This window comes from Pinus tabuliformis, chromosome 2_2, assembly GCF_031772625.1.
Source record: "Pinus tabuliformis cultivar Carrire ecotype Pingquan chromosome 2_2, CPIR1, whole genome shotgun sequence".
Lineage (NCBI taxonomy): Eukaryota > Viridiplantae > Streptophyta > Pinopsida > Pinales > Pinaceae > Pinus > Pinus tabuliformis.
In genome coordinates, this window is record NC_142300.1 from 80,291,291 (window position 1) to 80,307,087 (window position 15,797).

Genomic DNA, 15,797 nt, shown 5'->3' on the forward strand with positions numbered 1-15,797 from the left:
CAGTTTGGTGTCCATCAGTTCCCACAGACTAGACCAAAACTTCCCCACAAATCGGGTGTCTCGATCAGATACAATGGAAGTGGGTAATCCAAAATGAACCCATACATGTTCAAAGAACAATTTTGCAGTCTGTTCAGCTGTGATCTGTTTACTACAAGGTATCAAAATACACATTTTTCTGAACCTATCCACAACAACATATAGATAGTCATGACCTTTCCTAGATTTAGGCAGTCCTCCAACAAAATCCATGGAAACACTTTCCCAAGGGTGAGAAGGAACTGGTAATGGAGTGTACAAGCCTAGTTTTCTATTGTTGGGCTTGCTTTTAGCACACATGGCACACCCTCTTACATACCTAGAAACTGTCTCATTCATTTTTTGCTAATAGCAGAATCTTTGCAGTTGTGCAACTGTTTTACTTACTCCAAAGTGACCTGATATCAAAGAAGTGTGTGCTTCCCTAATTATCTTTACTCTTTCGGTTTGTGGAATGCAGAGTTTCCCACAATGGTATAAGAGTCGGTCCTTTATATGATAGTCCAATTCTTCTACTCTTTTGCCTTGACTCAAAGTTGCATATACATCTTTAAAATCCATATCCTGAGCATATTGTTCAATGTAGCTTTCGTGTGGCACAAAATTATGCTTAAGTATGGTAGATGCATTTATAATGGGTCTAGATAACATGTCTGCAACCTTGTTATGTATGCCCTTTTTATATCTGATGACTAAATGAAACTGTTGTAGAGTGGTTGATGATCAGTGTGTATTACTGTCTCTTTCCCATTAAGTAATGTTTCCACTTTTTCACACTCTGAACTAATGCATACAATTCTTTATCATATGTAGGACAGTTAACTACTGCAGGATTAAAAGTCTCCGAACGATAACATATGGGTTTGTCACGTTGTGTCAACACTGCTCCCATGGCATAGTCACTGGCATCAGTTTGGATCTCAAATGGTCTTTGTAAATCAGGCAGTGCTAGTACAGGTGTTGTACTTATTTTCTCTTTCAAGGTGTCGAAGGCTTTCTGATGTTTGCCTCCCCACTGAAACACCTTATTCAATCCTGTTAAAGCATGTAAGGGAGTTGCAATCGAGGAGAAGTTAGAAATGAACTTCCTCCAATATTGTGCCGCTCCTAAGAAGCTTCTCACTTCTGTAGCAGACCTAGGTTTAGGCTAGTTCACAATGACTGCCACTTTAGAGGAATCTATTTTCAATTCACCTCCCCCTACTATATGACCCAAGTAGTTTAGAGATGTTTTGCCAAATTCACATTTTGAGAGTTTAACATAAAGTTTTTCTCTTTTCAAAACATCCAATGTCTGCTTAACATGCTTTAAATGTTCTTCCCCCGTTTTACTAGAAATCAGAATGTCATCCAAATACACAATAACAAAATCATCAAGAAAAGGTTTGAGTACATCATTCATTAATCTCATGAAAGTAGCAGGAGCATTGGTCAAGCCAAAAGGCATAACCAACGATTCATACAATCCCTGCTTTGTTTTGAAAGCAGTCTTCCATGCATCTTGCTCTGCAACTCTGACCTGATGGTATCCACTGTGCAAATCCAGCTTGGTGAAATAAACATCTTCCTTCAATTGAACTAAAAGATCATCTATGCGAGGAAAGGGATAACGATTCTTGATTGTTATCTTATTCAATGCTCGATAATCTATGCACATTCTCCAAGAGCCATCTTTCTTTCTCGCCAAAACAATTGGTGACCCACATGGTGATGTGCTAGGCCTGATGAAGCCCTTCTCGAGCAACTCCTACACCTACTTCTTGATTTCAGCATTCTCTAAAGCAGACAACCTGTACATCCCAATGTTAGGCAATGGAACATCTTGCTGCAAAATAATATCATGTACTATTCCCTTTTTGGGTGGCAGACCTTTAGGTTCTTGAAACAAGACATCATACTCTGAAACAACCTTTTCTATATCGGCTTGTTGTTCAGCATTACAACCCTCAAATACATTGGTTTTATCAGGTTTATTTTCCTTTACAACCATCAGTAAGAATTGTTGGCATGTATTAATCATTCTTTTCATCTGTCCTAAGTTTATGAGAGTATAATTATTCTTGAGCTTATGAGCTCTTACAAAGTATTTGATTCCATCTTTAACCATTAGATACTTGTTCTCACCTCTATAGAAAATAGCCTTTCTATCATACAAGTAAGGACTTCCTAAAACAATTCCACATATATCCAAAGGAATTATGTCTAACTCAACCTCGTCTACAAATGCTGACCCAAAAAAAAACTTGAGTTTACACTGTCTAATCACTTGTAGTTGTGCTTTATCATTCAACCATCCTAATGGGTATGGTTTCTTCTGAGGTGTAGTTGTTGATCCCAATTTCTTTACAATTGCTTCAGAAATCAAATTTACTTGTGAGCCACTATCAAACAAAGTATCAATCTTTTGATTTTTGGAAATAACTCGAATATGGAAAAGCTCGTCTTTTTCTCCCATTTTCTTCATCAAAACAGATTGAGCAGAATTACTAATAGATGCTTCAGAATTCTTACCCTTACCTGTGGTTGCTATAGTTGTTTCATCTCCCGAGTCTGACCCCAAATCTCTCTAAATAGCTGCAGTTGTCTTCTTCTTCTTGCCCTCGGACTTCTTAGGTCTCAGCTCTGGATGTAGAATCCAACAATGCTCATCATCATGCCCCTCCTTTTTACAGTGAGTGTATGGAGCTTTGGCTTTCTGTGCAGTGTTAGCCTTCCTTGCCTTCCACTTCTGTTTTCTTTTCTCCTTGCTCTTGCTTACACTGGGTTGGGATGGTCCCCCAACTTCTGGATTTCCATTCTTTCCTCTAGCTTCTAGATGAGTAGCTTGTATAGATACCTCATCTATACTATTGGGATTAAACATGAGGATGGTACGCCTCATGTAGCTGTGTAGACCACCCATGTACTTCAAAAGAGTCTCTAGTGAGTCTAGTGAGATACCCAATATCAATGCTCTCTTTCTGAACTCTTGAGTATACCCTTGCACACTTTGCCCTTTCAGCTGCCGAAGAGTTTGCCAACTCATCATGGCTTGTTGCGTGTAGGCCAATGGATAGAACTGCTTTTTGATTGCATAAACAAAGTCACTCCAGACAGAGATGGTCTTACCATGTCTTTTCATATCAGCTTGGGTTCTACCTTCCCACCAAACCAAGGCAGTGCCTCCTAGGTGTAGGCTTGCCAGCTGAATCTTACTCTTGTCTGAGTTTATGTTCTGTACCCTGCAATACACATCAATCTGTCTAATCCAATTGTCCAACTTTTTAGCATTCAGCTCTCCATCATATATAGGCAAATCAAATTTAACATCTAACTTAATCAAAGATGCTTTCTTATTATGCACAGGGCTATTAGGAGGTGTGAGAAAGCTTTCCTCTTTCCCCTTTCCTTTGGAGTTGTCATGGAAGTGAGACTCATCTTCTTCTTTATCTTGTTTAGAGCCTGATGCATCTTCCACCTTTTGCTTTCTAAAGTCTCTGTACATTTCTTCAACCATAGACTTTATAGCTAGGAAACTCTCTATGAATTGAGGGTCTGGCCCTACAAAACCTTCTTCTGACATTGTCTTTCGAGAATAGACTCTCCCAATTTCAAGATTAGTTTCCACCAACTCTCCACCAACACAAGCTTGTCTAACCTTACAGCCTAGAGCTCTGATACCACTTGATCTGATATTCACCCTATGAGTGACATCAGTTAAAGATTTATTAAACTAAGGTATTACAGACTCATGTGCTGGTGTGTGTTCTGTGTTATTGAAACAACAGATCGATCAGATTGCCAATACACAGACAATAAAATGGAAAGACAGTAGAGAAATACAGTAAGCAACACAAAGACACAAACAATTTTAATAAGGAGTTCACCCTATTCTCTAGGGCTACGTCTCCGGTCCAGCTTTCAATGGTGGCCTTGTTTTATTGTGTCTTCAAGCAGAGAAATTACAATACAGGGACTCAATGTGAGTTCTCCTGAAGCAGATTTTGCTTGGCAGGGTGGTTCTTGGATTCCCCAAGCCACTTGGAGTACACAGACTCTTCTTCTTCCTACCAGCTCTGTGACCCTTTGGTCTACAGTGGAAAGAGCCAAATGTGATGCTTAGTCCGGACAGATTCCTCTATGGCAAGACTTGATTCTTCAAGCTCTCTGGTGCTCGACGCTGCCTTTGGTCAGCTCGGCCCTCTATCTCTTCTGCTTGGCTTTATTGTTCTCTCTGTTCAGTCCTCCTCTCAAGGTTCACTGTCCACTATCTCTCTTGGTCACTTGGACTCTACTCAACTCTAACTCTCTGAACTGACTGTCTTCTTCTCTGTTCATGGCTTTAGCCATTCGATCCCCATGCCTGTTCGGTTCCTCTTCTGCCTGTCGATTCACCTTCTACAGCTGCGCTTGGAGTTCCCTGTGTTCAGCGTCATCATGAACGCTCAAGGAGTGGCCACTTGTCCTCCTCTAAATGGCGCCAGCATGCTTCGTCGGTTCGTTTCTTCAGTTACGTCGTGGATGCGTTCTTCCTCCACCGTGGCGGTCAAATGGATTCCAAATCCCTTTAAAACACAGCTTAATTCCCTGTCGATTCCGCTTCCTCCCATCGGGCGTGATCTCAGTCATCCGATCTGGGCCCTCCAGATCCAACGCCATACGCACGTTTCACGCGGTTGACTTGCTCGACCGATAGTGTGCGATCAACAGCGGTTTTCTCTCACCTCCGCCTGCCATGCGTCGATCGTTGTATGGAATTGCTCCACTTTCATCCAAAACCTCTTACCGTTTAAGGGTGCCCCGATCAAAACCGTCAGTTTCCAGAGCGTGGGTCCCGCCTTATATGATTAGCACTTTTTCCCTTTTCCACCCGCGGTCCTCCAGTTCCCCCACGCGACCGAGTGCTCGAGCTTTCCCATTTTGGGCGCTAATCACACATCAAAAATCACCTCTTTTTCCCATTCCAGGGCTCCCAGGGGCTACTTCGGCCTCCTGCGCAGTCTCCATGGGCCTTGGTTAGCGTGTTTTGACCGAGGTCCTCGTCATTCCACATTGGATGCCATTGCCACTGGTTCAGGGTGTTTTTTATCGTTGTTCTGAAATTCTTTAGAGATTTGTTCAACCTGATACAGTCATGGTTCTTTGACAGTCTTATATGGATCCAATTCGGATCGCAACTTTTATGGGCAAAACCTAGAGAGGGTCTCCACATCCGTATCCTCCCTTTCCAAGTTCTTCATAACGCCAATTGATTGGAGGCTATTGGATTTAATCATCCATGTTTTTCAGGCTCCTATTTAGAGGACTACGAAAGGAAATTCTAGAAACATGCAATGATTGCATACACTTAGAATTAAGATCTCATAGACCTACATCATCTACCCTAAAGCCAACTTCTTTGGCAAGTTCACTGCTACCTAAGATTTGATCGTTTTGGCTAGTTTATACCATTGATTGCAATCACTAGCTCATGTTGTCATTGCAATGACTTTGCAACCTACAAGTGTTATGAAACCACCATGGTCCACCAAGCATCATCAGCGTTTGGGTCATGAGGAGCTAGATGAGATTGGATTTGCACCTTTACATTCTTGGTGTACAACTTTCACAACAAAAGTAAGCATTGAAATTGATGGAATTTTTTACCTCCTACTCTGATTTCAATTAATCCCTTAAGGTCCAAAAAGATACCAATCCAAACACAATATTGCACCTTTATTCAAGGATTGAACATGACATACAACTTGTTGGTAAGTAAAACGAGATGTTACAAGAAACGCCAAAACCATAATGCAAGACCCATAAACTCAACCCGCATAAGGAAGTGAACTTTGTCGCTTTATCATCTAAAAATTACGCAACCCACCAAAAGAATACCATGAGGGTGTTTCAATAATTCCATGGCCCATTTTTCACCATCCAGTTGTAGTGAGCTAGTCCCTGGAATTTGAAAAGAAAGAAGGTTTTAGTCAAGTTTTGAATGGCATGCACATGTCAATTATGAGACCAATTGTCCCACACACAAGCCTAGATCATATTCCCTAAAAGGTCCCACAATATAACCAAGCAAGGCATATTAGTTCAAAATCTTGGAAGCAAAGTTGTACACATCAACATCAATAAAGACCAGGTCAAGCTCAAACTCATTAACTTGTAGCAAACTTTTAGGACATGCCTTCAAACTCTCATTGATGAAAAAAGGCTTTTGAAACTATCGTCTATCCCAACCCAATTCATTCCTCTGATACAATTCAATGTAGTTCGTCTTTCAAATTTTCTTCTATCAATTCTCAAAAAAAACATTCCAAATGACTAGCCCAAAAGGATGTGAACAAATCTTTGTGGTTTTCTTCTAATGCACCATATCCCATGTATAAAAATGTCAACCATTGCATAACTTCAACCTTGGCTATCAAACACAACACATAATAACAATTCATTTTCTTTCATTTCAACATGTGCAACATACTAGCAGTAGAAATCAAAGCATTGGTAGCAAGGAGGTAGGTCAACATTTATTTGCCCAACATTTAGTATTTTTTTCTAAGGCTCTTAAAATTAAATTAATTCATCGCTTCAAATCTTTATCATTTCTTCAGTTCTTTGTTTTCATCATTGCCTAAAACATTTTATGCCATATATTTTACGAGATGAGATGAGGACCTTTGCCTCCCCTCCATGTGCAGCCTCAAACCTTGCCCAAAACCATACATATAGGGATGGCCTTGTGCAAAATGCACAAAAGTCTCTGGAAAAATCTCATTTGTCCTTTGCAGTTACCAGTCAACTATGTGGCTTGACTTTGATTTTCCTTCCATCCAAATATTCTCAAGAAGAAGGGGGAAAAATCTCATTTGTCCTTTGCAGTTACCAGTCAACTATGTGGCTTGACTTTGATTTTCCTTCCATCCAAATATTCTCAAGAAGAAGGGGGAAAGCTCCACAAGGGTTGGCCGCAAACAAAAAGGCACGTGTGTACCCAAGGGTTAGCTCAATTGGCACTCTTGTGCTAAGTCCACAATGGTCTCAAAACCAAATCCCATTGGGTCCTTTCGGGTTACCAACCAAATATGCAACTAGCAATTGAAATTTGATCCACCTTCCATTCAAATTTATGAGGAAAAAGGGAGAGAACTTCGTGAGGATTGGCCTAGAAACAACACCTCCATGTATGTAGCCCTAAGGGTTAGCTCCATTGATAGATACTCTTGTGCTAAGTTCACAAAAATCTTGGGATCAAATGTCATTGAGCCTCTTGGGGCTACCAATCAGCTATGAAACTAGTGGTCAATCTCCCTTCCATCCAAAGATTATGAGGAATAAGTAGGAGAGCTCAAAGAGGGTTGGCATGGTACCAACACCCTTATTCTTCACTTAAGTGTTGGAGGGTGGAGTGATAAAATATATATGCACGTGTGTTTGTGTGCGTGCACTCTTTTCATTTCTTTAGAGTGTAGTATTTTTGGCATGGACCTTGGGGTTTAGCATGCACTTGGGATCAAATTGCTGCTCTTATCGCCAGGCCTATGCATTGTATGGGTCAATATGTGGCTATTTCCTCCTAAAGGGTGAGGTGATCAAATATATAAGTTCGTGTGTATGTCTATGTGCACTTTTTTCATTTCTTTAAAGTGTAGTATTTTGGCATAGACCTTGGAGTTTGTCATGCACTTGAGCTGATGTTGATTTTAACATAGTTTATTTCCTCTAGTGTTATGTAAAAAGGTAATGTGACAATGAGTCAAGCTAAATAGAAATTGTTGCTCTAGTTGTCGGGCCTATGCATTGTATGGGTCCGATATATGGCTATTTCCCCCTAAACACATAGTAATGCCACCACAAGTCCATCTTCAGTCTCAGCTAAATAGATAAAAGAGCAACATATAATGTTAAGTTAGGTACAGGGTAAACTCCTAGCAGTTTGAGAGCTAATGGCTATTGGTAAACTATAATCCACCATTACCATAAGGGGTTATGCAGTGCTGTATGTAGGATGAGATACTGCACTGTGTGAACACAGTAATCTAGCAAGGCAACTTTTTGCCCTTTTCCCAGGCAGATTTTCCGGTCAATTTTGCGAGAAATTGGGAAAATGGTAGTTTTGAGTTGTTGAGTCTACGCAATCTGAGTGCCCAGGGGTTTTCTGCAGTGCTGAATCCATTTCTGCATCCAAAATGCAATTTAAATGACATAACATTGTGATCTCACCAAGAATTGTGTCGCCGGATTCCAGCAAAAAAAGCCCAAAACTACGCTCTGTACAAACTAATTTGACTACCATTGGTGCCATCCCCCATTAGCAATGGAGCTATATAATGGTCTCCAATAAATCTGTGGAACCTGCACAATTTTTCCTTTGGAGGAGATAAAGCACTGGAGACCACCTTCAAACATGTCATTAGCTCCACAAGTAAAGCATAGTGCAGAGTAAACTAATCTTTAACTTAGTTGCATATAGCAAGACAGAACATTGAGCTGGATACCACCATTACACATGGCATTAGCTTTCGTTCTATGCAGCAGTGTAGCACTTTTCTTGAGTCCTAACGTAGTACCACATCGCCAAAATATTATGCCGCCACTACAACTGCATGTGCGCTCTAGGAGTAGAGCAGTTTGTAATGTAATAGCCTTCTCAATTCCAGCACTGCACATCAGTACAATCACCTACAAATCGCAAGCCAAAAGGACATTCTTGACATGCAAAAGAGGAAGAGACCACTCACACACTAAGCAGGGAAGTCGCACAAGCATTGTTGCGTGTGGAAATGATAACAGACTCTATAAATTTGGCAATCAGTATTAGACCCAAATTAGTTATTTCAGTTAATCCCATGTAGTGCACTTTCAGTTAACAAACTGAGAGCTGGAACAGTGGCACAACTCGGCATTGGGGAATGTGTGTGTATCAAATTAATGCCATGCAAAAATGTGGAACCAAAGGAATTGAACATATGACCTTGAATCGAAGGAGGAATTTATGCGTCTGAAAAACTGAATGAACGCTCGAGGGTTTTGGGGGCTTACCCTTTCTTTCCTCGACTGGCACTTTGTTGGTTACGATGTCCAAACCTTCGTAGACCTGTGAAAAAACCTTATAGAATCGAATTGTAACGGGAAAGAATATACATATGGAATTAGGATGTGATTGACAGACAATTACTTATTGTTATATCTACCTGCATGCAGTCGGCATTTAGGATCTCGGCAGGGAAGTGCTGAGCCAAATCAATCGCAAGACGCGATTTTCCGGACCCCGTGGCTCCCATTATGACCACCACCTTGTGGTTGTGCTTGGCGTTGGGGGATTTAGATAAACGGTCTTCCATTGTTATTGATAATTGCTGTGCTAACTGCAATGCTTACGGAAAAGCCCAATTCACATCCCCTTTTTAAATACTTTTTTTTGCACATATCTTCTTCTGCGCAAAATATTACTAATTCAATTCTCCAAAGAATTTGAAGGGATCAGGAAGAATCAGGAGAGATAAGGGGTGCGAATCGAACGGGTAAGGGCATGCATCCAATGATGCGGAGGGACAGAGACAGGGACAAGACCATAAGTATCACCATTTTACTGTCCCTGTCCGTGTCCCTCCCCATGCTCTTGTCTTCTATTCTATTCTATTCTTCTGCCTGCCACTCCTCTCGCCTCCATTCTCGCTTCCCCTCACCCCAGCTAACTTTTCCAGTGTGTGATGGGTGAGAGAATATAAAACTTGCTCCCCACCACCGTCCCTTTCCTTCCCTGCTCCTACACTTTATTCATAAGAATAGCATCGCACAGAGGTTTTCTTCCGTTTCATCCACAAAAATATACGTTTACGTTTTTTGAGTTTGTGGAGCTACATACACCATCTATCAAAGATTGTATTCTCTTCTCTCCCCCCTCGCTTTTGACTTTGTCTCTTTTACGTGGACTGCACTCTTTCACGCTTTCTAAAGATTTGACACAAACCTACACACCACATGTGTCTTTGTTTGCATCAACGTTTTTTTCGTATTGCGTTTCACGTCGCAAGGTCTTTGATTGTGACATCCCAAAATAGCATGTTATTAAACAAAACAAAAAAACTGAAAGTGTTGCTTCTAAGAAACTAAATGCAAAATACCGTCTTATTAAGAAAATTGATGCAGAATAGCATGTTACTAAACAAAAACAAAGTGTTGCTTCTACGAAACTAGATGCAAATTTGCAATTTCTTAGAATGCAAAATACCATCTTTTTGGTTCGTTTTGGTTGATTGGCAGCCTTGAAGGACTCGTGCAATTGTGATGGCAAGTGTAAGAATTTAAGTGGTTGTGTACCAGGTCACGCCAAGTGTAAGAATTTAAGTGGTTGTGTACCAGGTCACGCCATAGATTTTATTTATATAAATAGTCTCCAGATATGTGGCTCTTGATCTCCAAAAAGCATTTGCAGAGCAAATCTTCCATTTTTACATGAGCAGATCTGCGGTCTTTTGTGATCTTCCGTCTCTGCATGAGTAGATCTGCTGCTCTTGATCTACGGCTCTTCAGAATTCCAGATCTGAAGCTCTTGTGAAATATAATGTAATGGTAATGTGTAACCAAGTCATGATATAGATCTGCGGCTCTTCACTTCTCTTCTCATTGATTGGGCCTTCTTCAGTTTATAGATCTGCGCCTCTTCTTTATAGATCTGTGGCTTTTCACTTCTCTTCGGCAATCTCCTGTGGCCTTCTCTTCAACAATCTTTTATACTCAACAGGACAGCATTCTCCAGATGGCTCCCAGCTTCGCGAAAATCGCTGCTGGCTCAGTTCCATCCGCCTTTGGGGGGCAAGCTCCAGCCCATATCGTCAGTGAAGCCCCAGCTCCCACTGTCCAGGTGGTCCAGGCCTCACTCGATGAGGCTTTGAAGTTCTCTGAAAGTGCCCTAATCTGTCAATTCAATGGTTTTTGGCTGCGGCTGACAGCTCTACACAGTTGGATCTCGGAGGTATGGAAGCCTCTAATTCTTGATGCAATTAATATCTACCATTGTGCTAAGGGTTTCTTTATAGTAGATTTTGAAAACCCTGAAAGTAGACAATGTATTCTAGATTCCAACCCTTGGTTTTGGGAAAAATCAGGCCTATTCATGAGGTCCCTCAACAACAGTCATAACCTCGGCACCAGTTTGGGTGAGATTGCCAAACCTACCCTTGCATCTCTGGAATTTCTCTTCGCTAAAAGCCATTGGAAATGCGATTGGAAAATTTTACTACAGGTGCCCAGAAACAAAGGAATATGCTAGAACCACCTATGCACGCATCTGTGTGGAAATGGACTTCAGCACCGGATTCTCAGTTGAAATACACCTAACAAGTAAAGACTATGTGTGGAACTAGAAACTTGATTATGAAAGTGTCCTCTTTAGATGTCGATCCTGCTTTGAGACAGGTCACCTAGCCAAAAATTGCCCAAAAGCCTCCCAGAAAAATTCTGCTAGAAAAAATCACCACAAATCTACATGGTGGGAAGGAGCATAAAAAGAACACTACACTATCATCAAAGAGGAATACTCTTGAGAAAACTCTGAATCACAAGAAATCGGGCAAGAAAGAAACAACTCTCAAGACAAGCAGGGGGAAAGCCCCACCCAACAACAAAAGAGTGAACTCGACAACCCCTCAAGCATCAACAGTTATGAGGACTCGAATACCGCACAAAATAAATCTTCATTTAACAGCAAAGCAGATCTCCTAAACCAAACTTCTTCTCCGACTATCTTCAAAAGGACGAACACAGTAGATCGTGAAGCTAAGACACCAATGTCCCAAGAACCAAAAGAGATGAAGGAGATGCAAGATAAAGAAAGTTGGAAGACCGTAGAAACAAAAAAAAAAAGCTACAGCACCAATCTCGCCAAGAAAGACGAGGAGCCAAACAATTAGAAACTAAGAAAATTATAGGTCCGATAGATCAATTTGGTCTCAGTGGACGTTAACCACCATTATCATCATCATCATCAAATAAGAAAATTGATGCAAAATAGCATGTTACTAAACAAAAACAAAGTGTTGCTTCTGCAAATTTGTAGTGTTTTTATATAATGATAGGAAAATAAACACTCACTCCATTGTAGTGATTTACTTTAACAATAGGGATGTTATTTCCATTCTTGATTTTATTTTTTTTTGGTTGTGTCACCCTTTGTTTTCATGTATTGTCTTTAATCTTCTTCATTCTTAAGCTTTTTTGCTTTCTATTATGTAATTACAAGCATAAGCATTGGTTGAAGCCTATATAAAAGAGTAACACTCTACTCGTTCTTGTATCTCTTTGATCATCATCATCCTCTTCATTTACCTAGGTTTTTGGCTTACGCGTAACCCTGTTGTTGATGCTCTCACGTCACTAAGTAAAATATCATATGTTACTTAATATATACCTTAATCCTAATCCAATGAATGATTAGTAAGTGAAACCAACTTAAGCAAACTCTTACAATGCATTGTCGTAACCAAGTATTTCATTATCATTTAATTATCTTTCTATATAAAAAGAGATAATAAGGAGAAAATACAACACCATAAAATCTTCTAGTAGCCTACATGTACATGACAATGCAAGACCCAAATGCACATTTTTTTAGATATGTAATAATTTAGTCAATTCCAACTAAAACAAGGGACAAAACTCATTATTTATGATGGAAACATGATTAAGACTGGAAACTAAACCCTTAAGCAAATAATAAAGATGGTTGACTTATAGAAAATACTTCAAATCTCCCAAATTACACTAAGGCAATGACTGATTCTTCAAATGTTTCTTTAAATCACCCACATTTGTTCTAGTGTTATTAATTTGGAACCATTGAGTTTGCAACAACATTATTTCCTTTTCTTTTTGTCTTCATTTTGACATATATATGATAGATTACGTTGAAGCCATCTCAATCTCTAGTCTTTCATAAAATATGCAATGATAATATTGTATTCATTATCCACAATTATTGACTCCAATATCACTCTTTATGCTTCCATGAATATCCAACATCTACAAAATTTTCCTAATACTTATAGGGAAAACCCTAACAATTTTGCAATTTATGAACTCGACTACCTATCCTTCAAGGAAAATTTTAGGGGCTAATTTTCCATGCTTTTTCCCAAAAAAAAACAGATTCACCAATTTGCATTTTCTCTAAAAACAATTTGCCCAGATTTTACAGTACAAAACTATTTTACGTTAAAATTCACCAAAAAATTATATAAACTAATATAAATCATTAGAAATCTAAAAAAAAATTATAAATATATCACCGAACACTTTATAATTTGCATATTATATACTAATAAGATTCTCCAAGATTTCTAAACTTTAAGATAAACTTCCATCCTTAAAATTTTCCCTGCTATCCTTTTTCAAACTATTAAATCCATGTTCACCTCCACAACTTGAGGCAAATGGTCTTGATATGAGCACAATACCAACAATGGAAGAAACATTCTCATACATAAGAAAATACAAGAAAACAAGTAACCAATTATGAGATAAGATTATCCAAACTATGCACGTGTTGTATACCCATTTGTATTATCTAATATATGCGTACAAAACAATGTGAGAGTGTTCAAGTTTAAGAAGTCTCCAATAAAAATATGAGACTAATCAATTTGGACCAACTCACAAGGGTATAAAGGGATGAGTAGTTATGTGTTGGGGCACCAAGTAATGAGGTAGATAAAAAAGATAAGTATTCCAAGAAGAGGCAACATTTAAAGACACCATTATGACTCTTAACTCAAGTGAGCATAGCTTGAAATATATAAAAGCATAAGAAACCAAAATATTTCCATACACATTACACATGTTCCATGTTAGGTCAACCCCTTAGGCCATCTCAGATAACACCAAGATGTAACCAACTCCCTTGAAGTGAGAAGGATAGGTCCACTCAAATTGATGAGGCTGCATAATGAAATTCATGAATTTTCTTGTTCTACACACTAGTCAACTACTTTAGTCTAACTAACCAACTAATTAAGTGCCTAGTCAACGAGTCAATCGACTCTCCTAGTGGACAATCAACTATCAATTTATTGTCTCTAGGAGATCCAAGGGTGTGGTGAAATTGTTTTTCTTATTATTCTAACACCCCCCTCCCATAAATACAATTCCCTAGATATTTGGGAGGCGAATTTACCTTTGTACACTCTCTATAATTGTAGCTTCTTGAAGCCCAAGCATGGCCTAAAGTTTCCAAACTTAGCTTATGGTAGAGGCTTCATAAATATATTAACAACTTCATTATCTATCCTAAACAAGATTCACAAAAATATATTGTATCATTTGTCTCAAGTAATGAGCATGAAGTTCCACAAGTTTTATCTTACCGACCACAATAGGGTTCTCTACAACCTATATTACGATTAGTTGTCACAATAAAGCATAGTTGATTTATTGGCCTGAAAACCAAGTTCACCCATTAGATGCCAAAACCATATTGTCTTTATGCTAGCATGCATTACACCTTGATATTTTTCCTGTGTGGTTGAAAGTGAGACCACCTTCTACTTTTTACAAGACCAAACTATGGGTCCAAACCCAAGATGAAACACATAGCTAGATGTAGGTTTCAGGTCATTGCCATCTATAGCCTAATCTAATTCAAAGTAACTAACCAACTAGTTCACTCTGTTAGTACAATAATTTGTACCAATTTGATAAGTGACATTGACATAATAAACAAGTCCCTTTGTAGCTTTCAAGTGAATTTCTTACATATCTTGCATAAACCAAGAAACCACACTAACATCAAAGGAAATATGAGGTCAATTGTGAGTTAAATAAATAAGATTACTATCATATCCCCATTTTTAGTCCTCTTCATAGTACATCTAGGGTGGATTTCCATGACAAGGGATGGTCAGGTCAGTGGAGCAGGTTTATGTCATCAGGGGTCTCGATGGAGTTTTGAGGAGTTTTTATGGGATTTGATGGCATTCGCTTGGCATATTCCATCATCAACACAATTTTCCTTTCGTTCTGTTGCATTCCGACAACTTTCAAAAATCAGCATTATTATTGGGCATAACTTAATTAATTATGCTCGAGGTGGCATTCCGGGGAGATTAATTGATGGAACACCTCAGTGTAATAGCTCGTTGGAACCGGAACGAGAAGATCTACATGATGGGACTTTTGGATGGGAGTTTCAGTGACCTGAGGAGACATGGTGGCCAATTTACCCTTTTCCCGCATTAAAAAGAATATTTTAATTAAAATAAAAGAGGGAAAAGTGCTCCATGATTAAAATAATAATAAAATAGAAGATTCTAGAGGGGTCCATCAGATCTATAAAAGAGGAGGAGGAGGCCATTGGAGGACATCTTGGATTGAGTATTGTTTCTTGTATGAGAAGTTGAGAACCCGGTTCTCTACTCCATTGGTAGCCCCAGGACGAAAACCCTCGAGTGATTTAGAGAGATTGGGCGAGCACCCATCTTCCCTTGGTGGATCCATTCAGGGTTCACAGGTTGCAGTTATTTGATTTTTAGTGTGTTTTGGGAGGCCCATTGTGGCATTATTGTAGATCTGTTGAGGCCAGCTATCTCAGCTATTTTGTTATTCCAGCATGTAAAACCCCAATTCATATATTATAATAAAGTTGAGATTGTTTCTGCTTATCATGTTATAGAATTGCATGCATTTTATATGTTCTATTTTACATGGCAATCTTCTGTTTATGAATATAATTTTTATCTGGAGATTTTCTGAGTTAAAATTCGAGTTGTTCCAATTTTATTTCAATTGGGACATTACAG

At 39.2% G+C, this 15,797-nt stretch overlaps 1 protein-coding gene across 4 annotated transcripts in view; it reads right to left on the minus strand.

The window, feature by feature from the left end:
• LOC149191536 (tRNA dimethylallyltransferase 2-like) overlaps window positions 1-9,850 on the minus strand; it is a 207,187-nt gene extending 197,337 nt beyond the window's left edge. Inside the window, exons 1-2 of one of the 4 annotated variants that reach the window (XM_089404316.1) lie at window positions 9,198-9,850; window positions 9,046-9,112 (exon numbers count right to left, since the gene is read on the minus strand). In XM_089404316.1, the coding sequence (XP_089260442.1) occupies window positions 9,046-9,112; window positions 9,198-9,347 (217 nt within the window). In that variant the 5' untranslated portion in view covers window positions 9,348-9,850. The remainder of the gene's footprint in view (window positions 1-9,045; window positions 9,113-9,197) is intronic. The other 3 variants (XM_089404317.1, XM_089404318.1, XM_089404319.1) reach the window with 3 other exon arrangements.
• Window positions 9,851-15,797: the final 5,947 nt, after the last annotated feature.